This window comes from Leopardus geoffroyi, chromosome C3, assembly GCF_018350155.1.
Source record: "Leopardus geoffroyi isolate Oge1 chromosome C3, O.geoffroyi_Oge1_pat1.0, whole genome shotgun sequence".
NCBI classification, from domain to species: domain Eukaryota; kingdom Metazoa; phylum Chordata; class Mammalia; order Carnivora; family Felidae; genus Leopardus; species Leopardus geoffroyi.
Window position 1 is genome coordinate 28,797,881 of NC_059338.1, and position 23,169 is coordinate 28,821,049.

General features: G+C 41.7%; 1 protein-coding gene across 1 annotated transcript; it reads right to left on the reverse strand.

Moving 5' to 3' along the window:
- Positions 1 to 4,683: 4,683 nt before the first annotated feature.
- Positions 4,684 to 19,593, reverse strand: TIMM17A (translocase of inner mitochondrial membrane 17A). Its single transcript, XM_045456499.1, has 6 exons — positions 19,491 to 19,593; positions 14,924 to 15,023; positions 14,742 to 14,805; positions 9,282 to 9,410; positions 8,378 to 8,488; positions 4,684 to 5,575 (listed from the first exon to the last, which is right to left on the reverse strand). The coding sequence occupies exons 1-6, from the start codon at positions 19,514 to 19,516 to the stop codon at positions 5,490 to 5,492; spliced, it is 516 nt and encodes a 171-aa protein (XP_045312455.1). The 5' UTR covers positions 19,517 to 19,593; the 3' UTR covers positions 4,684 to 5,489.
- Positions 19,594 to 23,169: the final 3,576 nt, after the last annotated feature.

Consider the following 23,169-nt stretch of genomic DNA (forward strand, 5'->3'; position numbering starts at 1 on the left):
AGTCACTTTCCAAAAAGATATAGATTGCAAATAAGCATATGAAAAGATGCCCAACATCATTAGTCATGAGAAAACTGTAAATTAAAACCACAAGATACTACTATGTACTTTGAATTGTTAAATTTAAAAAATAAGAACAAAAATTGGCATCACCAAGTGCTGGAGACGATGCAGAACATTCAGAACTCTCATATGTTCCTGGTGGAAGTGCAAAATGGTAGCCAGTTTGGAAAACATTTTGGCAATTTCTTCCAATATTAAATATATACCTACCTTATGACCCAGTAATCCTACATATTTCCCAAGAGAAATGGAAATGAAAACATATTCACACAAAAATCAGTAAGTGAATATTCCCCCCATATGGGAAAAAAAAAAAAGTCCTTCAGCTAGTGAATGAACGAACAATGGTACATCGGTACAATGGAATACTACTCAGTGATAAAAAGGAACAGACTATTGATTCACACATTATGGATGAATCGATCTTAAATTTTTTTTTAATGTTTATTCATTTTTGAGAGACAGAGACAGAGCATGGGCGGGGAAGGGGCAGAGAGAGAGGGAGACACAGAGTACGAAGCAGGCTCCAGGCTCCAAGCCGTCAGCACAGAGGCTCGAACCCACGAACTGCGAGATCATGACCCGAGCCGAAGTCGGATGCTCAACCGACCGAGCCACCCAGGCGCCCCAGGATGAATCGATCTTAAATGCACCTTGGTAAATGAAAGAAACCAGACTCAAGACTACATATTGTATGGTTCCATTTCTCTGAAACTCTTGAAGATAAATCAGAGACAGAAAACATATCAGCAGTTACCACAAGTTGGAGGGAATGGTCGACAGCAGCATGAGAAAATTTGGGGGCTGATGTAACTGTTGTATGTCAAACTGTGGCAGTAGATACCTGTCTACCTTTGTCAAAATCCAAAGAACTGCTCATGCAGAGGGTGAATACCATGAATGTAAATTAAAAGAATCCACCAGGATATGAAAGATGGAATGCATAATGCAGCTAACGAGTGTCACTGTATTACCAATGAATCACATAACCACAGTGAAGAGGGTGGGTAAGAAAGAAGTGTACATAAACAGCTCTGGAAAATGTCTTGAGTAAATATTGGACACTGAAAAGAATGGTGTACGAACACCGTACTCTAGTTGTCCAATTTGTTTCTCGCAGAGGGATGGTTTAGCAATGCTGAAATTACCTTATGTGTAACTAGCATTTAATAAGAAATTATTGTAGATAACAAGAGTCAGGTTTCTTGCTGTTAGAAGTACAGCTCAGGTCATGATCTCACATTCGTGAGCTGGAGCCTCATATAGCATGAGCTCAGGCCCCACACTGCAGGCGGGGAGGGGGGGGGCAGTGCGGAGCCTGCTTGGGATTCTCGGTCTCCCTCTCTGCCCCTCCCCTGCATGCACTCCCTCTCTCTCTCTCTCTCTCAAAATAAACTTAAAAAAAAAAAGTTTCAGACGACTTTTAAATTAGGTATAGATGTATCTACTTATAACTTATTCGTTCACTCTATTTATCGAATAGCTATTATAAAATATATTCTTGACCTCAAGAAATTCAGTATCAGCATCTACAGGGACTCAATCTGGCTTCTCCTGTGCTGTGTTGTAGACCAGTCTTTCTTATAATTACTCTATTCTGCCATTGTAGCAAGAAAGCAGCCACAGACAGTACATGTATGAAAGGAGGTGGCTGCGTTCCAGTGAGTTATTTACAAACACAGGCTGTGTGTGTTGCTTGCTGATCTATGATTAGAAGAGAATTTGGACAGTTTTAACTAAAACTAACATACCACAGGGTGGAGCTCTTACCATGCTTTTATACTTTGTAGACATTTCATATATGAAAACAGATGTACTTTCAATAGTAGATGCAGCTGTACCCCCACGCCATCCAATAGTTTCTGACTCAGAAAGTATTACATGCCAATTTCACACCAAGTGTCAGATACTAAGTGAAAAAGGGAGAAGCAGACGGGATCTTTCGGATGGGCATTTTAACCTTGAAGCTGAGGAACTCACTTCATTATTCTAGGAAAAGACTAGGGAAAACGCCCTCTGTTTGTTTCTCCAATTATTGATTCTGATAATTAAAATGATTTGGTTATTTTAACTTTTATTCTGGGCTCTACTTTAGTATACCAAAATTAGTTTTAGAATATTTATTACAAACTTCAAGTCCGTATTTTAATAAGATATTTATTAAAATCTAAGCCACTTAATTTTTTATTTGCTAAACTTGAAAAACTTAATAGAACCCAGGTGGTAGGTATATGAGTGTTCCCGGTAAAGCTCCCCTGACAATCTCTTCCTGCTATACTGGGTGTGACAACAGATAAGGAAAGGAGACCTGGCTCAGTCCAAGCACTTTCCAAGTAGGCTGCAGAGAACACACCTGAGCTGAGTCTTTAAAAACTACCAGGAATGAGCCAGCAAAATAAGAGGCAGGCAGGCAGAGGAAATAGCACAGAAGCTCTTGGGTTGTGATAAAACAACCTGTGCCAGGAACACCACAGATGCTCTGTAGGGTTTCAAGCAGAAAAAAAAAGGAAAAAAGTTTGTTTTCCCCCTTTTACACTTTCTTCCTCTAGGCCTCATCTCTACAGAAGTTTGAACCACTGCCCTAAAGCTAAGCTCAACCATTAAGGGTAGAAAACCTTTGCACAAGAGCAAAACCTCTCCTAACTGCAAGATACAAAGAGTAAGAAGGGTATCAACCAACTAGGAGAGAGGCAGGAAGCCTGGGAAACATACTGGCAAGGTTTTATTCTACCTAGGATCCTGCATATGGTGGAATCAAATTTAAAGTTCTTCAAAAAGAATTGGATTTCCATCTTTTTCAATTTTTTTCTCTTTTACCCCACTCCTAATTCCAGAAAATTCATTTGTAACCAAGGATTGCTTCAGATATGCTGTCGGAAGACACCCGTGTTAACCAATAAGATGGCAAAAACATACTAACATCCCATATACACAATCTTCAAAGAAAAAGAACTCTCAAGAAAGGAACTTACTTTCCAAACTGATAGACCATTTAAGGAATTTAGGAGACCTTGAGAATTGTACACAATTCAACATGTTCTCAGCTTTGAATTGCTCTTCTGATAGATATCTCCTTGTATTTGTGACTTTAAGCTTAAGAGCTACAGACTTAAAAACAAATCTCCAAAAAGATACACAAAAGGCCAACAAGCACGTTACCACTTGTCATTAAGAGTATGTAAATCAAAACAGGATATAATTTTTTAAAAAGCAAAATAAGTGACACCTGGGTGGATCAGTTGGTTAAGCAGCTGACTCTTGATTTTGGTTTAGGTCATGATTTCACCATTTCTGGGGTTCAAGCCCTGAATCAGGCTCTGCGCTGACAGTGCGAAGCCTGTTAGGGATTCTCTCTCTCTCTCTCCCTCTCTCTACCCCTCCCCTGCTCAAGTGCACATGCTGTCTCTCAAAAAGTAAATGGATAAACTTTTTAAAAATTAAAAAATGGGGGCGCCTGGGTGGCTCAGTCGGTTAAGCGTCCGACTTTGGCTCAGGTCACGATCTCGTGGTCCGTGAGTTCGAGCCCCGCGTCGGGCTCTGTGCTGACAGCTCAGAGCCTGGAGCCTGTTTCAGATTCTGTGTGTCTCCCTCTCTCTCTGACCCTTCCCCGTTCATGCTCTGTCTCTCTCTGTCTCAAAAATAAACAAACATTAAAAAAAAAATTAAAAAAAAAAATTAAAATTAAAAAATAAAGAAAAATAAATGTTGGCAAGGATGTGGAGAAATTGGAACCCTTGTGCATTGCTGGTGGGAACACAAAATGGTGTAGCTGCTGTGAAAAAGTTTGGTGGTTCCTCACAAAATTAAACCTAGAACTACCACATGCCCCAGTAATCCACTCCTAGGTATATATCCTAAAGAACTTTAAGCAGGGACTAACCCATGTTCATAGCAGCATTATTCACAGTAGTCAAAAGGTAGAAGCCACTCAAGTGTCCATCAATGGCGGAATAAATAAAATATGGCATATACCTACAATGGAATACTAATCAGCCATCAAAAGAAATGAAATTTTGGTACATGCTACAACACAGACCCTTAAACACTATGCTAAATGAAATAAGATAAAGGATAAACGCTGTAGGATTCCACTTATAAGAGCTACCTGGTAGGCAAATTCAGAGACAGGAAGTAGAATTGTGATTATCAGGGCCTAGGGGTGGGTTTGGGGAGGGGAAATGGGAAGTTATTTTTCAATGGATACAAAGTTTGTGTTGGTGATCATGAAAAAGCTTTGGATATACATAACTGTGATGATTACACCAATACTGGACTGTATTTAAATGCCCGTGAACTCTACACTTACAAATGGTTAAACTGATACACAATATTTTATGTATATCTTACCAAACATAAAAAAGATCAAACTACAATTAGCAATTAAACACTTACTATGCGTATGGCACTGGGCTAAAAGATAAATGTGTGTTCACTCCATCCACACGGATTTGTTCCCCATTTCACACAGATGAAGAGCCTCATCCCTTCTGTAAGGCCACATGTCATTTCCAATACAAGCAGTAAAATGGCCTATTCTGAAATGCTAACCCATTTTCCAGACCCAATCAGACCCCAAAATATACCCTTTATGAAGACTGGCTTCAGGGGACTTGAGACACATTAAAATCAGCATATATTTTATTTTCAAGCACATAATAAACACTTTTCCAGTGCTACTATAGCCCCCATGGATTCTTTTCATATAGAATTGGAAGGAAGTTGTTTCTGGTGAGGTTGCTGATGATCAAAAATCAAGACACAGGAGCCTCAAAGGTAAAAAGAGTTTTACAACCGACATCCTCAAAACCAAGAAATAACATTTTCACTTTCAAAGTAGAGGATATTTTACCTCAGCCTTCAAAGCAGAAAGTATATACTGTGAGATGATCCATGTTAACTCTGTGTAATTCTTCTCATACATCATTTGCTTCAAGTGACATGAGAGCCTCACTATAAAACATGCAATTTTCAATGTACTTTTCAATATTTGAAGTATTCGAGGATGGAAAGTAGAACTCTACGTCTTAAAAGAGCGAGCAAGTTCCAGCAGTTTTTTTATTGTTTGACTGACAAAACACACAAAACCAGGCAGAGAGGTCCCCAAGGAAATGATGGTCATGCTTCATTGTTGTTTGCCCTTTGGTCCTTCATCTTCTAAGCATTTGTTATATTTTCTTTTAAAGATATTAGACATTTATTTTTATCACAAATGCAATCCAAGTGTGAATAAATAAATGTATTATCTTTTCACATCTGCCCCCCCCCCCCATGTTCCTTTAAATAGAAAAAAGAGCTAAGTGTCTCTTCAAAGCCTATTTGGCCATAGCTGTCCCATCTATGGTTTTAAAAGCAGACCGTAACTTATCTTCTGAAATTCCTTCTTGAACTACAGCTCATTCTGATAAAGAAATCCTGGGAAAGAAGTCCTATTGATATTGTCGATAGTCTCCAAAAGGTGAGGATGATAACTGGGCTGAAGGCAACTGAGAGGGGTCTTCAGCAAACTGAGGACCTGCGATTAAGAAAGAAAAGAATCTTAAAAACCACCTGAATATTACACAATTAAAAAGAACAAGTGTTTGTAGAGAGTAAATCGCTCAACTCAATAAAAATAAGGTGCTACCTTAGAGCAGTCATCTGAATTTCTGCTGCCTAATTCTCATGAGAGTGCCTCCAAATTTGGTATAACATGACAGACTGGCTTCCCTTATGTTCCAGAATGAACAGCTCCCAACTGCTATGCCAGGAAAGTCAGATGGATTAATTATAGCAAGAAGTGAATTCAAGTTTTTTTTTTAGTGTTTATTTATTTTTGAGAGAGACAGAGCGTGAGTGGGGGAGGGGCAGAGAGAGAGGGAGACACAGAATCCGAAGCAGGCTCCAGGCTCTGAACTGCCAGCACAGAGCCCGATGTGGGGCTCAAATCCACAGACTGCGAGATCATGACCTGAGCCTAAGTTGGACGCTCAACCAACTGAGCTACCCAGGCGCCCCAAAAGGTAAATTCAAGTTTTTACAGCAATTGCTGTAACAAGCTGCTATAAAGATTGGAAGAATTTCACACCTCTTGACATACTTTTCAGTAGCTATTTAAAATTATTTTCACTAATTTAAGTATCTTAGTCATGTTTTAAGAGAACTCAGTGATCCAATTTATATACCCAATGAAACAGAGAATGAGTTCTGGAATGGGAAGACATACTCTAGCTTGTTGTAGATCAAAGTTTTGTAATATTTTATTTTTGAGAGAGAGAGAGAGAGAGAGAGAGAGAGAGCAAGGGAGAGGCAGAGACAGAGGGAGATACAGAATCCGAAGCAGGCTCCAGGCTCTGTCAGCACAGAGCCCAACGCAGAGCTTGAACCCGCAAACCGAGATATCATGACCTGAGCCGAAGTCATACAATTAGTCGACTGAGCCACCCAGGTGCTCCAGGTCTCGTAATATTTTAGTTTTCAAAGGATGGGAGGGGACCTATGAACTAAGACAAAAATGTGGTTCTTAAAAATAAAAAAAAAAAAAGACTTTTATAGGAATAATTACAATTATTTTTTTCAGGGAAACTGAGACCAAAAAGTAACTACAAAGAAGAGAGAAAGAGGGCAGTGGTAAAATTCCCTGAAGCTTTTCAATGCTTCAATCCAATGATATATATTTATTTTTCACCGTGAAGGCATTCTCTGTTCATTTCAGAGAACTAGAGAAGATATTGGGTGAAACAGGTAAACCAAAGGTAACCATTATTAGAGTTTTATCTAATTTTGGTCACTGTTTTAAAAACTTGTTCATGTAAGTTAATTGGGAAAATATGCTTAACTCTTCCTTCAGAGATTCCTCTCCCCAACACAGCTTTTCAGAAACACATCTCCTGTCTCAAGTAAAATGCACTTCTTTTGAAGATCTCTTCTGAGGAAAAAAGCCTGAAGCAAAGTAACCAAGATTAATTCCTATAAGACAATGTAACATGGGACACCTGGCTGGCTCAGTCGGTAGAGTATGTGACTCTTGATCTCGGGGTCATGAATTCAAGCCCCGTGTTGGGTGAAGAAACTACTTTAAAAAAAAAAAAAAAAAAAAAGGCAGTGTAACTAATGTTTTTGTTATATCAGTCTCTGAATTTCTGAAAAAATGAAAATTTTCTGATGTTTTATGTGAAGCCTTTCACACTAACGTAGGTAAAAACAAACTACGAAGCAAAATTAGAAAGTGCTTATCCTAACAGAGTACTAACTCAGAAGTAATGATGAAAAACCAGAAACAGAAGGTGACAGGATCCAGGAGGTCCCCAGATCATCCTTGGCATCTACGGAGCAGTGTGCTTGACACTTGTGCCAAAAAGACACTGAATCTCTTGCTAGGCGCCTGAGGGAAATCAAATCAAACTGGGAGCTATGATCTATTCCTAACTCTATGCTGAATCTTTTCCAAGCTCCAAAAATAATTTTCAACATGTGTTGCTCTTCTGCATATTTCCTTCCCCAAATGCCAGGTCAAATTTTTCCGACTAAAATCCTCACAATTATCTCTCTGCTTCCTTCCAATGTCAAGGAATATTGCCCCTTTACAGACAAAGGGAATGCTGGCCCTTTACAGACAAATGAAGTTTTCTGCAGTTGTAAGAAAGTGCACAATTTAACAGCTAAGCAGATATTCTGTGACCGTGTAACGACCACTTAACCCATAATTTAACTTTTCCCCATACACCATGTAAGAACAACAATTAGCAACAAATTATTTTACCAACTTTTCAAAAAAAATTTCCCTGCCAACCCTCAAGTGGCCCTCCCAAACACAGCCACTTTCTACCACTATATTTCATTCTCTTCACAGCAAGCAACACAATCAAATCTCATTTATCTGTTAATGTGTTAGTGTGTCTTCTCCCTCCAGAATGTAAGTCCTTGTTCATCACTATATCCCAGCATCTAGAACAGGGCATGGCACATACACATACAGTAAGAGGTTGTCGACTATCATTATTGTTAATACATCTGCAAGGACCTTTCTTCAAGCATAAAACGACTTGGCAATTTCTTAGAATAAGCACACGAGCACTGACAAAAACTGAGAACTGTAAGAAAAATCAACAGCAAACCATCTCAGTAAAGCATTTTGGTGACTGTGGTTAAACACAATAACTATATCCACATCTACCTTTTCAAATGGAACCAGGGCCTAGTATCCTAATCTTCGTGAACCATGGCAAATGTAGAAATCATAAACTAACACATTTTAGCAGACAAGATAGGTTCTCTCTCAACATCAGGAGACCATTCCAGTGTTTGAGCTATGGTAGTAAGCAGAAAGAAGACTCACCATTGGGAAATTGTGCAGAGGCAAATCTTGTCAATAAGATACCAGCTCCTTCAATTAAAGCTAGGAGAATGCCACCCATCGCGGCTGACCCAACCATGGCCACTGGTCCATCTGAATATATTAATAACAAAGAGATTGCTTTAATAGAAATCTACTTTAATATAAGATATAGCAAAGGAAAGAGCTGTCCAAATGGCTACATGCTACCCTCCCTCCCCACCCTTTTTCTCGCTAAGACCAAATGTCAACAAACTAAGGCCCACAGGTCAAATCCAGCTCACTGCCTGTTTATATAAAGTTGTATTGGTACAGTCATGCTCATTCACTTACATATAGTCTATGGTCGCTTTCATGTTACAATCACGGAGCTGAGTATCCGTTGACAAAGACCTAAAATATTTACCATCTGGCCCTTTACAGAAAAAGTCTGCTGATCCCTGGCCTAAACTACTAACCCCCTATAAATTCTGAGTTGCTTTCTGTTCCAAAGATCCAAAGACGGTTCAAAACTCATTATTCCTAACAATGCTATGTGGCAGGTATGATTATTAACTCTAGAGTCCCGATGAGGAAACTATGGCAGAAAAAGTTTGGCAAACTGCCTAGTCACACAGTAGTAAATGGCAGAATTGGAACTTGAAATACTCTTAACCACTGTATAGGTCAGAACTCCACACTCTCTCATTCTCAAATATTCCAAATAAATAGATATTCCTATTCCCAACCCCCCTCCCCAAGTTACCATATACATTCATGCTATACTAAACTACTTGATGCTTGGTTTTATGTATTACCAATGTCATTAAATTAAGATAGATAAGGTTTTCCAAAAAGTCTTGCTTCTACTAGTGTGTCTATAATGATTGGTTACTTTTCCCCCCCTTTTTAAATAATGATTGCTTACTTCTTGCTGCCAGTATGGCTCCTGTTAAGGCACCACTTGTGATGGAGTTCCAGGGATCTTCTTTTCCTCTGACTTGAACCATACTGCAGTCAATCATGGAAAATAAACCACCCCAAACTGCAAAACTACCTATTTTATTAAAAAAAAAAACCAAAAATTTCATTTTTCATCTTATATTTAAAATATTACAGCCAAAAATAACTTTAACAATACTATATTCTTAAAACTCTCACACTCTAAACTAATACATGCAAACACAAGTTTGGATAAGCACTGAACAAAACGCAGAATACTTATCTTTTTAATAAAGCTTGGGTTGTATTTTATCTGCTGGAAAATTAGCAATGGCCCAAAGCCTAAAAGAAATAAGCAGGCCTAGAAGAGTCAGGCTAAACACATTCAAATCTCTCTGTATCTCTGTTCAAAAGGCAATAAACACAACAAAGCCACACTGTTTCTTCCTTTTTTTATTTTTATACCTCTACATTACCTCTATTTTTTCTTTCATTAAGTGTCACTGAGCATATATACACTCTATGAAATCACCAATGGGGATACTAAAGAAATCCAGCTCTCCTGGAATGTATTATAGGTGTAAGCCAATACATGCTAAAGTGGCTCATGACTGATACAAATAGTTAGAATTGTGGAACATCAAGGGGACAGAAATTATCTTTCCCCTCTCCTTCTATTCCTCAACCATGAAACTAAAACCAACACTAAATCAAGTTACTTCGCACTTAAACTCTCCTAAACTCAATACCCATTTTGTCAAATAGAAAACAAACACCCACACATACACATACACAAGCACACACAAAACGTAGAAAGACAACACTAAAATTTTAACTGTCGGCATCTCTGGGTGACATAGCACATGACTTAGTTTCTTTGTGCTTGCTTTACTATCCAAATCTTCTAAAATGAGCACACATGACTTATACGTATTAAGAGTTGTTATATTTATCATGATTAAAGAAGAAAAACTGCCCCAAAGAGCTCTAGTCACTTTATTCTTTATCCTCTGAAATCTCAAAGTAGTAGGGGTGTGTTAGTAAGGGCAATACACTGGGTTCCATCAAATGTCAGACCCAAATCATCACCAAAATCCTTTCCCAGTTTTCACATTATCTATCCACTAAATCTAGTAGATACAACCAGTTGAAGCATAGCATAAGCTCTCATTCTGGGTCCAATACTAGATATCATATACTATATAAAAATAAACTAGTTCTGTTTTCTAACTCAGTAATTCTATGCCCTGGGAGAGATCTGATGCCTAGGTATATTAGAACTGCTTCACTAAATTCCTCAAACAAGGCTCTCCCACTCCCTCAAAAGAGTGTGAAACTTGCCCATCCTCCAAGAATAACTGCCAGAGTAAGCTATGGTTACTGATGAGAATGGAGACATTGAGTCCAAGCAGGGCAAGGAGAATGTCCACACAGATGGGTGGCCGAGGGTGAGGAGGCTGTCTGAACAGAGGGGTGGCCCAGTGTGAAGAGCCAGAGCCAAAGCAGTGTAAGGAAAGGTCCTCAAGGAAGGACAGCCAGGCATGGAGTTGAGTGTATCCTTGTGGAAGGGTGGCCTGATGTGGGGTGCCACAGCCCAAGCAGGACAAGGAGGGAGGTATTCATATAAAAAGAGAGAAGGTAAGAATAAATCCGGTGCAGCTGGATTGGAATTGAAGTATAAGTGTCATCTCATGACTTTCAACATGTATGTACAGATATAAATTTGGGTTTATATATTTATATCGTGGTTAGTGTGTATTCACATATACGCACATACATCCCCAAGCTCTATTATAAAGAGGGCCTGGGAACAGCAACACCCCAATAGCGATGATACACTTTGTGTCCAGATTTTGGCTTCTAAATACCATTCTCAATTAAACAGAACCAGAGCTGTGTGGAGAAATGGCTGACTTCATGGATACAGCAGGGTAAGTATACGATGAGCCTGGAGTATCTTATTCCAAAATGCAAAAGATGCTTTAAGAATAATAGGGATGTGTTAAAAGTCCCCCATGAAATTTCCCCTATGAAAATATAAGACTCTTCAGGATACAACTGTGATTTTCCATGTTGCCTGTCCCTTGGATTTTGACTGGAAAAGCTCAGCAATGCTCACTGAATTAAATTGAAAATGTTATCCCAGTATTAAAAAAAAAAATTTTTTTTTAATGTTTGTTCATTTTTGAGAGAGAAAGAGACAGAGCGCGAGTGGGGGAGGGGCAGAGAGAGAGAGAGAGAGAGAGAGAGAGAGAGACACAGAATCTGAAGCAGGCTCCAGGCTTTGAGCTATCAGCACAGAGTCCAATGTGGGGCTTGAACTCACAAACCCTGAGATCATGACCTGAGACCGAGTCAGTGGCTTAACTGACTGAGCAACCTAGGCACCCCTCATCCCAGTATTGTTAATTTAAAAAAAAAAATTTTTTTTTAATGTTTATTTATTTTGAGAGACAGACAGAGAGTGTGAGAGGGAGTGGGGCAGAGAGAGAGGGAAACACAGAATTGGAAGCAGGCTCCAGGCTCCGAGCTATCAGCACAGAGCCCGACGCGGGGCTTGAACTCACAAACTGCGAGATCATGACCTGAGCTGAAGTCGGCCACTTAATGGACTGAGCCACCCAGGCACCCCTTAATTTTTTTTTTAACCATTTATTCATTTTTGAGAGACAGAGCACGAGCAGGGGAGGGGCAGAGAGAGAGGGAGACACAGAATCCGAAGCAGACTCTAGGTTCTGAGCTGTCAACACAGAGCCTGACATGGGGCCGGAACCTACAAACTGTGAGATCATCATGATCTGAGCCAAAGTCAGATGCTTAACCAACTGAGCCACCCAGGCACCCCTCATGCCAGTATTTTTAAAAAAGCAAGGCACCATAAAGATTTTTCAATAGCTTTCTTAAAAAACCAATCCCAAGGATTGAAATAAACAATCCCAATTCACTCATACCACAACTTACTCTTCCTCTATTTCACCCTGATTGTTTAATTTTAGAACACTTTTAAAGTCACAGAAAAGTTGTGAAGACATAGAGTTCCCATATATCCCACATCCAGTTTCCCCAATTTTTTTTATTATTCTTATTATTATTATTAATTTATTTATTTATTTAATGTTTATTCATTTTTGAGACAGAGAGAGTCAAAGCATGAACGGGGGAGGGTCAGAGAGAGGGAGACACAGAATCTGAAACAGGCTCCAGGCTCTGAGTTGTCAGCACAGAGCCCGACGCAGGGCTCGAACTCACGGACCGAGAGATCATGACCTGAGCTGAAGTCGGCCGCTTAACTGACTGAGCCACCCAGGCGCCCCTATTTTTTTAAGAGAGAGAGAGTGCTAGTGAGGGAGAGGGGCAGATGGGGAGACGGGGACAGAGGGGGGAGAGAGGGGAGAGGGGGGGAGGGGGGGAGAGAGGGGGGAGGGGGAGGGGGAAGGGGGGGAGAGGGGGAGAGAGAGGACTATTTCTTCTGATGCACAAAATTACTAAGGAATGACTAAAAGAGAGAGAGAGAGGGAGGGAGGGAGAGAGAGAGAGAGAGAGGGAGGGAGAGAGAGAGGGGGAGGGAGAGAGAGAGAGAGAGAGAGAAAGAGAGAGAATTTTTTTTTTTTTTAATTTTTTTTTAAACGTTTATTTATTTTTGGGACAGAGAGAGACAGAGCATGAACGGGGGAGGGGTAGAGAGAGAGGGAGACACAGAATCGGAAACAGGCTCCAGGCTCTGAGCCATCAGCCCAGAGCCTGACGCGGGGCTCGAACTCACGGACCGCGAGATCGTGACCTGGCTGAAGTCGGACGCTCAACCGACTGCGCCACCCAGGCGCCCCGAAAGAGAGAGAATTTTAAGCAGTCTTGAGCCTGACACAGAGCTTGATCCCATGACCCTGGGATCATGACCTGAGCCAAAATCAAGAGTTGGACACTCAACCGACTGAGCCGCCCAGGCCCCCCAGTTTCCCTAACTTCTAACATCTTACATTTCCATGGTGCATTTGCACAATTAATGACCCAATATCAATATATTATTAAAGTCCACACTTAATTCAGATTTCTTTAGTTTCTATGTCTTTTTTCTGTTCCAGGATACCAAATTACATTTAATGGTCATGTCTCTTTTTTTTTTTTAATTTTTTTTTTTTTCAACGTTTATTTATTTTTGGGACAGAGAGAGACAGAGCATGAACGGGGGAGGGGCAGAGAGAGAGGGAGACACAGAATCGGAAACAGGCTCCAGGCTCTGAGCCATCAGCCCAGAGCCCGACGCGGGGCTCGAACCCACGGACCGCGAGATCGTGACCTGGCTGAAGTCGGACGCTTAACCGACTGCGCCACCCAGGCGCCCCTGGTCATGTCTCTTTAAGCTTCTCTTGGCTGTAACATTACCTGATTGTTTTTTCATTCACTGAAAAAGCATAATATGACAGAAGCAGCTCTTAAAACATATATAAAAACCTATATGACTTCTGCATATACTGGGAATTCAGGATCTGGTGTGTGCTTTAATACAACTTATCATTCTTGAACAACATGGTAACCATTAAAGGAAAGGAAAATGAGTAACTATTTACCTTCCAGAGGATATAGTTATTTCATAGGAAAGAAAAAGATATACCATCACTTCAGCTCTCAGAGCTTTGATTCCCTCATCTGGAAAATGGGGATAATAATACTGACCTCATGTTATTGTGACGATTAACATAATGCTGTGGAGCCCTTAGCAGAGTGCTTGGCACACAGCAAGCACTCCATAAGTGGCAGCTGTTAGCTAGTCTTCCAAAGAAAAGTTTGCTAAAAACAAAGACAGGACTATTTCTTCTGATGCACAAAATTACTAAGGAATGACTAAAAGTATTTAATTTTTTTCATGTGTTCTATATGGTCTCTCCAAACCAACTGTATCTTCGTATATGAATATAGTCTCTAAGTTTTTTTTATCTCTCTTCTCCCAACTTCTGAATAACCAAGTTTAAAAAGCGTAATAAATTCTTTTCAAATTTTGCAATAACCTCTGTGCAACATCCAAAGCCGAACCTTGGAGAGAAGCCTGATCAGCATCATCAGTTTGTCTCTCACGAAACCTCAATCCTTCAGATCACTTTCTCTTCAGTTTTATATTACCCCAGAAGCTATCACTCTTGACGCTCACAAACCGAAGCTTTAAACACACTGTCTTCCTTTTAGGTAAGAAGAAAAAAACAAAACCAAAATACCACTGAGCATTTGAAGGACAGAGACAAAATTTTCAAATGAATGGATACAGCAATTCCAGTTAACTTTCTGAATAAATCATAAATCAAGAAGAACTTATAGTAATTTCTAACAAGCTGTTACACTGAACGAAACTCACTAACTGGTATAAGCTAAAAACGAAGAAAAAAACCAGAGCTGCGTCTTTAAATGAACAAGGAAAGCTAGTATGAAGTACAAATGGAAACATTCTGCTTACCTCCCAACTGTGGAGCCCTGGTTTTAATAGCTGTCAAACTCCCTCGTAGTCTGTGGTTTACTCCCTATAAAGAAGCAACCAAAAATACATTAGAAATACATTTCCAACCCACTGACAGGGCCACCGGCGATATTAGCGAACCCAGATTTCAAATGATAAAATAAGACCATTCACCCACTTACCACTGGAGAATTGCGAAAACCTTTGATTGCTTGAAAGATACCACCACCTATGGTACCCATCGTAAAGGCCCCACCACAATCATCCACAATTCGCCAAGGGCTAAGAATGGGAAAAAAAAACAAAAATAAAAAGATGACTGTATTTCTCATTCATAAACCTTAAAACTTTCTTTGCTAACATAGCAAGGGATACAACAGATTCCAATACAGGGCTTACTTCAACCAATAAAATAAACATGTAGACAAAGATAAAGGATTCTGAACATATTGGTATCTATTCAGCTCCAAGCCATAAGGAATGGAACTGGCTTTAACTCCCTAGTTGTTAACAGCACTTAATTTTCACTTAATAATTACTGCATCTAAGTTGGGCACTGTGCAAAAGTGAATGAGCAAATATTTAGGAAATTACATTATAATCAATGTTGATCCAATCTTCCAGGGACCAAAGTAAGCTCTCCAGCTGCAGTAAAATTTAAAGTTGAGACCCCCCAAAATGAAGATTCAATAGGGGCAGAGGGAGACAAATTTAAACATTTTTTAAAGTATGAAATTCTTTCCGGGTTTACTGAGTCCCAGTTAGCACCTGGAACTTTACTTTGTATCAGGTCCATTTACACACTGGAATACTCTAATCTCCAATAATTAGAGGTTAAATTTGTAAACTTAGCTTCCAAATGTAGCAACCTAACTTACACAACACAATGAAATCTGAATAATGTCATCAGTAGAACAAGAACTACTATTCCAGGAATTTGGCTTATAAAAAAGTCTGTGAATGAGTAAATTCATTATATATTTTTTAAGTTTATTTATTTATTCTGTGAGAGAGACAAAAATCCCAAACAGGCTCCACAGTGTCAGTGCGGAGCCCGACACGGGGCTCAAACCAACAAATCACAAGATCATGACCTGAGCTGAAATCAAGAGTTGGATGCTTATCAGACTGAGCCACCCAGGTGCCCCTCACGCGGCACATATTCCAATTGTCACAAGCAGGATGCTTGGGGGCCTTGCTACCCAAGGTTTGTTTTTGTGATCCTAAAAGCAAATTCAGCAACACCTGTAGTTTGTTAGACCTGCAGGCTCTCAACACCGTACCCAGTACCTACTGATTCAGTCTATGGTTCAACACAATGCCAAGGTGATCTGATTTCACTTTTTTTTTTTTTAATTTTTTTTTTAACGTTTATTCATTTGTGAGACAGAGAGAGACAGAACATGAACGGGGGAGGGTCAGAGAGCGAGGGAGACACAGAATCTGGAACAGGCTTCAGGCTCTGAGCAGTCAGCACAGAGCCCGACGCGGGGCTCGAACCCACATACCGCGAGATCGTGACCCGAGCCGAAGTCGGACGCCCAACCGACTGAGCCACCCAGGCGCCCCAATCTGATTTCACTTTAACAGTTTAAGCAGTGCTTTGAAACTAAAAAGGACTGAGAAAATTTCTTTAGAATGGTAGAAACACTAAGAGGAAGTACAGAGAAAAGATAAAGGAGAATGAATCAGTGGCTCCCTCTGAGTGGTGGGCCAGTAACTTTAAAAGATTTAGTCCAGGGGCGCCTGGATGGCCCAGTTGGTTGAGCATCTGACTTTGGCTCAGGTCATGATCTCACGGTTCATGGGTTCTGTGCTGACACATGGGAGCCTGCTTCAGATTCTGTGTCTCCCTCTGTCTCTGGCTCTCCCCACTCATGTTTGTTCTCTCTCTCAAAAATAAATAAAAATTAAAAAAAAAAAGATCTTGTCCAAATGATTTTATTAGTTGAGGATTAAAATAATCAGTAAAGAACAGCAGGATTCAGATCAGAGAGCAGAGTATTCCAAGAGAGGATGTCCAAAACAAAGGCAAAATGGAAATGGTTTCTGGCTAAATCTGGCTAAATTCTGGCTAAATCAAAATGTTCCTGCAGAGAAGTGACAGGCTATACAAAAGGAAGATTGAAGCTAGACTCTAAAAGAATACAAATACTAGGGGCGCCTGGGTGGCTCAGTTGATTAAGCATCGGACTTTGGATTTTGGCTCAGGTCATGATCTCATGGTTCTTGAGTTTGAGCCCCAACTAGCTCCACACTCACAGCACAGAACCAGTTTAGGATTCTCTATGTCCCTGCTCCCAACCCACCCTGTTGCTCACTCTCTCTCTCTCAAAAATAAATAAACTTTTTAAAAAATAATAAAAGAATGTAAATACAAATACAGGGAACAAGTAACACAATTGTTTTCATTTGTTAAGTATTAACTATGTTGTAGGTGCCTTCAGTGCAAATAAGACCTGTGATTTTCAAAAAAGTTAGGTTATTTTCCTGTAGAATCTCTAATCTTAACTTTGCAGAAAAAGTATTCCTGTCTCCTCTTCATTTTACAGGTGAACAGAGTCTCAGACAGAGATTAAGTAAATTTCCCAATGTCATATACGTAACTAGTACAATTTAAATACAAAAATCTAGAACTTCAAAACTCTAAATCGTTTCCATTATATCATACAGACTATGGGTTTTTGAAAAGAAACCTATGATAAAAGAAGTACTTAGGATGATTAAGTCCATATGATGTATTAAAGTGGGCTGGAGGTAAGGAGAGCAATTAGGAAGGTATTGTAAAAGGCATAAGGATGCTGGTAAGATCGTGACAACAGGAATGGAAAGGCAGATTATGAAAGAATTCAGACTGCTTATGGTATGCCTGTTTGGAGGCTGGGTGGTGTGGAGGGAGGAAAAAGATGCTTATAGTTTGAGGGTGAATGACTTGAGAAAATGCTCTTATCAAACAAGGCAGTACAGAAGATCAGAGTAACTTTTCTTTAATGTTTATTTATTTTTGAGAGAGAGACAGAGCACGGACACGGGAGGGGCAGAGAGAGAAGACGACACAGAATCTGAAACAGGCTCCAGGCTCTGAGCTGTCATCAGAGTCAGACGCAGGGCTTAAACTCGTGAACTGCAAGATCATGATCTGAGTCAAAGTAGGATGCTTGACTGAGCTATCTAGGTGCCCCAGATCAAAGTAGTTTTCACTACAAAACTAACCAGACAACTGACTCTATTGCTTCAGGACATATGTACTAAGAGAAAACAAAGGGACCACCTAATTGATTAGATAAAAATTCATTGTAACATCTTTAACTCAACAAAGTTAAAAAATATATCCAACAGCTGCTGATAGCAGTCTACAATGTGCTGAATTCTGCACATGTAAGCATGACTTAGGAAGAAGGATAATTACGTTTGGTAATTTTAAATTTTTTTGAGTTTACTTATTTTGAGAGGGCGAGAGCGTGCAGGAGGGGCAGAAAGAGAGAGCGGGAGAGAGGGGGAGAGAGGGGGAAGAGAGGGAAAGAGAGGGAGAGAGAGGGAGAGAGAGGGAGAGAGAGGGAGAGAGAGGGAGAGAGAGGGAGAGAGAGGGAGAATCCCACACAGGCTCCACAATGTCAGCCTGAGCGGGACACCGGGCTCAATCTCACCAACTGAAAGACCATGACCTGAGCCTAAGTCAAGAGTCAGATGCTTAACCAACTGAGGCACCCAGGCGCCCCTTGGTAATTTTAAAGAGCCAGGAGGTACTGAAACATATGCCCTGTATCCTAGTTGAGGGATTAAAAAAAAAAAAAAAAAAAAAAAAAAAAAGGCACAAAGCAGGTAACATGGCTACTGCTGGCAAGATAATAATATAAAGTCCTGGGCACCTTCACAAATTGAGGACACCTTGCCTTTTGCTCTCACACAAACAGTTGATTAACGCAAATAACCAAGATTTGATTTCTCACTTAAGAACCCCCCCCCCCCAAGCCTTAAAGTTAGGCAACCTGAGACTTCTTACAGCAATTCTGCCGTCTTATGTGCTTGACTTACTCATGCTTTTACTCTTTTGAACCTATAAAGTGGTGAGCACCGAGACCTCATTCAAATACTGAATGAATACGTGAGTTTCTGTTCATGGCTTCTCAAAGAACACATGCTACTATCTCTATTTTCCAGATAATTCTTGTCCCCCTTGTCTACCAAGGGAGAATTCCAAGCACGAATACGAGGCCCCTGCCTAGAGGAGTTTATCCAGACCCTTTGGGTAAAATCTCTGTTCCACACATTTGAAATGCTTAGCCCTGCGGACACATCCCCCGATACAAATAATGCCTCCAGAATGGCACTCCCTCAGAGCCCTACTGTCCCTTCTTCAACACAGGAACTGATCAAAGCGTGGCACGGGGACGCGTCCAAGGTCACCTCAGCGTACAGGGGGGATTATTACTAACCCCGCACAAGGCGACCGCGTCCTGGGCTGGGAGCAGGTTCCGAGGCTCCCACTAGCCCAAGTCTGGACCTCCTCATCCAACGCAAGGTCACCAGAGTGCCAGGTTGGAGGCGGCGAGGCTGTCACATGCCGCCCAGGGAGCACAGGACTGAGAAGCCGACTGGCTGCTCAAGACGGTGCTGCCTACGGTGAACAAACCCAAGCCGACAAGCCTGCGACTGAGGCCGGCCTGCACCTCAGGGGACTGGGCAGGGGAGAACGAGGACCGTGAGCAGAGGGGCAGGACTAAAAGCAAGGACAGTGGTATGGCTCACCAAGGCTCTCTCGCGTACTCCTCCATCTTGACTCCACCGGCGCGAGTGATGCCGGGCAAGCTGGGCGGAGCCTGACCCTAGCGGCGGAAGTGATCGCGAGAGCAGGGCGTTAAAGTCTATGTGGATTGGTTCACCGTTTCCTCCCGCAACCAATGGGAGCCTGGACTTCAGGGGCAGCGTGAGGGCGGGGCAGCGGCGCGACGCGGCAGAGCTGGCCCTGTCCGGGTCCGCGAAAGCTGCTAGTCTTGGCTACGTAGACTGGCAGCACCCCGGTGGCGAGGAGTTCGAATTACCTGGTCACTGAAGGTTCCGAGGACTGAACTGACCTGGCATTACTCCTTTAGGGTTCACCAAACTTCCTAAATATGTTTCTTTTTTCCTTTTTTTTTTTTTTTTTTTTTTTTAGTACTTTGGCTGCCAACTTGGGAATCAATGCTGGCTAATTCGCCATGGTGTGTGAAGCTTTTACAAACTACACGTAGCAGGAGCAGGATTCGGGCAGACAGTGTCACAGTCCCTTATAGTCACAGTGCTTGGAATGTGATAGATGTTCGATAAATGTTTTTGAAATGAACTTATCCGGGCCATCGTGAACTCTCCGACCGATTTGGGGCCCTCGATTTGAAGGGATAACGACAACAGAGCCTCTTCCGGGCCACCTTCCAAAAGATCACCAGAAGATGAGGGGTGTTTAGCCCAGAAAAGAGGAGCCCAAAAGCATGGGGACCCATCGACCTCTTTTAGCTTACAGTTAACAAAACCTCAGTCATAGGATGTCTGTTAAAGGAGCTCTTCTCCATTCCCGACTTTTTTTGGAATGTGTGACTGTAATTAAGAACCTTTAAATCTAATTAATTGTGCAGACTGAAGAGAGAATGTAGGAGATGGACAACAAGAGGAAGACAGAGAGCAAGAATTTAACATTTAGTCAGTACCTCAGACCTGATGGGTATGAATATTTCAGTAACTAAAGATGTGCATTCTCATGGGGCAAAGATTTTTTTTTCCCCCTGATCTCACCAAGACCCAAGTGAAATATTCCTTAGTTCTAGTTACCTCCCTTTGTTCTTATTGCATATTCCTTATGCAGTCTTCTGAGTGTTATTTGGTTTCTGAATAGATTTTCCTTTAAGAGAGAATCCCCTGGCCTGTGCTCACAACTGTTCTTGTCCACTTGATAGTTATATTGGTTTATGCATCTGCCTCTTGTGAGCTGGGTTCTTTTGAATCAAATCAATCAGCAGGAATGGTGATGATACTGAGTGTGTGAGTTTACAAGCCGAGGGCCGGACTTGAGGCTGTGGTTACCCAGCTCACTTCATTCCAACAGTCCCTACCCTAAAGTCCCTTACTGTTCTGGGAGGCACCGCTCAGATGGACAGCGTGTGTTGTCAGACTTCTCACTCTTTTCTTTCTTTTCGCTTGAACAGATAACAGGGTGTAAGAGGACAGTTTTGGCTGGGCAAGGCCTTGGACTTAGCCTTGGCTAGAGGGGGAAGATGCCACCCCTCCCTCAAAAATACCCATTTCCATCTGAGTGAAGAAACGTCCTGGAAGAGAACTAGGTATCCTAATCTCCTCCTAGTGAGTCCGAAAGAAGTCTGAAGACCTGCCGTGGCCCTCACTGAAAGGATGGCCAAAGACATTGAGGAATGATAGAAGAAAGGAATGGGGGTCCTTGAGAGCAAAGTCACAATAAAGGTGAGGGGCGTTTGAGCTGGTGATCCGACACAGCAGGGTGTACTGGTGACAGTTAGTGCTCTGGGCCCCGCCAGAGACTGCTGCTGAAACCCCTGTGATCCAGGTCCTCTGGGTATCGCTTTGGGGAAAACAGCTCCGTGTATGAACTAAAAGAACTGTGACTCAGGGGCCTGTTTTGCCGTGAGATTTCCCCACAAGGGGCAAGGAAGGGGAGACCAAGGTGAGGAACAAGGTGAAGAAAGGGAGATCATCCCTCATGCCTCAGGGAGCCACCTGGATAGGTGAGCTCTATCAAGTAGCCACGTCTGGCAGTGACACGGCTCTGAAGTAATTATCCACCCCTGCCACCTCCCACAATTCGCTTTTATTCATCTTCCACTCTTGTACAATTAGACCATTCTTGGGGGGAGGGGTCACTGACAGAGCTAAGATTGGGGAAAGATGAGCATTGAATAGATATCAAGGGTGCATAGGCAATGCTGAACCAAGAGAGAAACTAGAGGGATGATAACCCCCGTCAACTATAAGACCCTTACTCGGTGCTCAGGATTGTCCCAGTGTTAGGATTAGGGTAGAGTGAGTACATCAAATATTGATATGGTTGCTACTCTCAGGGTCCTCAAAATGTACGTGGGAAGAAAGAACACACTCTTGAGAAATAGCTGGGTCAAAATGATAAAATGCCAAAATGTGTGACATAGAATACGGTAAGTGCTAGAGGAAGTGAGAGGAGAGAGGGAGCCCTGGAGGCCTGAAGGTGATCACAAAATGTGCTTGACAATCTGGCACGTAAGCTACAGCCTGAAGTATGGTCAGATCTTGATCAGTGGAGAGGAGAAAGCCAGGCAGAGGGAATGACAGCAACAAAGGTGTGGGCAGGAAGGAACATGGTGGTGTCACTGGATGGGTTGCTGGTCCCATGGAGGAGTAGAGAGACTAAGGCAGGGGGCACCTGGGTGGTTCAGTCGGTTAAACGGCCAACCTTGGCTCAGGTCATGATCTCATGGTTCGTGAGTTCAAGCTCTGCATTGGGCTCTCTGCTGTCAGCAAAGAGCCTGCTTCAGATCCTCTGTACCTCTCTCTACCCTCCTCCCCTGCTCATGCTTTTCTCTCTCTCTCTCTCTCTCTCAAAAATTAATAAATAAACATTAAAAATTTTTTTAAAAAAAGAACTAAATTCTTCCAGATTCTCTTTTCATGTTTGTATAAGCCAATGTCCTTAGAAAGTTAGAGACAGGACTTTCTCTGGAGCAGATTTAATTATGGGAAAGCAAAGGCAGAGATGTCTCCCTTCCCTCCTTGGACCAGATTTGTTTCCCTTCCAGGGTAAAAAAAAAAAAAAAGACTTATTAAAGTTTTATCTCCTGGGGCACCTGGGTGGTCAATTGGTTGAGTGTCTGACTTTGGCTCAGGTCAGGATCTCGAGGTTTGTGAGTTCAGGCCCTGTGACGGGCTCTGTGCTGACACCTCAGAGCCTGGGGCCTACTTCAGATTCTGTGCCTTCCTTTTTCTCTGCCCCTCTCCAACTCACGCTCTGTCTCTCTCTCTCTCTGTCTCTGTCTCTCTCTCTCTCTCTCTCTCTTTCTCAGAAATCAATTGAAACATTGAAAAAAATTTTAAGTTTTATCTCCTTTATTAATATAGCTAAAGGAGTTCATTCTAGAAGGATACAATGAGGTCATAGGGTAAGCAGCAGGCCTGAAATAGCTTCTGTGGGGAGTGCACAAGAGAATAAACCACAAATGAGTAAAGGAACCAAGAATGTTTGTTTCCACACAGACCCAACTTATGGAGGAAGGGGGATAGACATTTTCAGACTCTTCCCGGCCCAGCCACTCAGTACCTCCAGCCACTCAGGTCCAGGAACCTACATAGGTCGAGCTCCATTGAGCCAGAGGCTGTGGGAGTCCTAAAGAGTTTGGTCTGCCCAGGGGAGACAGGCCATGTCTCCAAACCCCCTAGCCCTGCCCGATCCAGT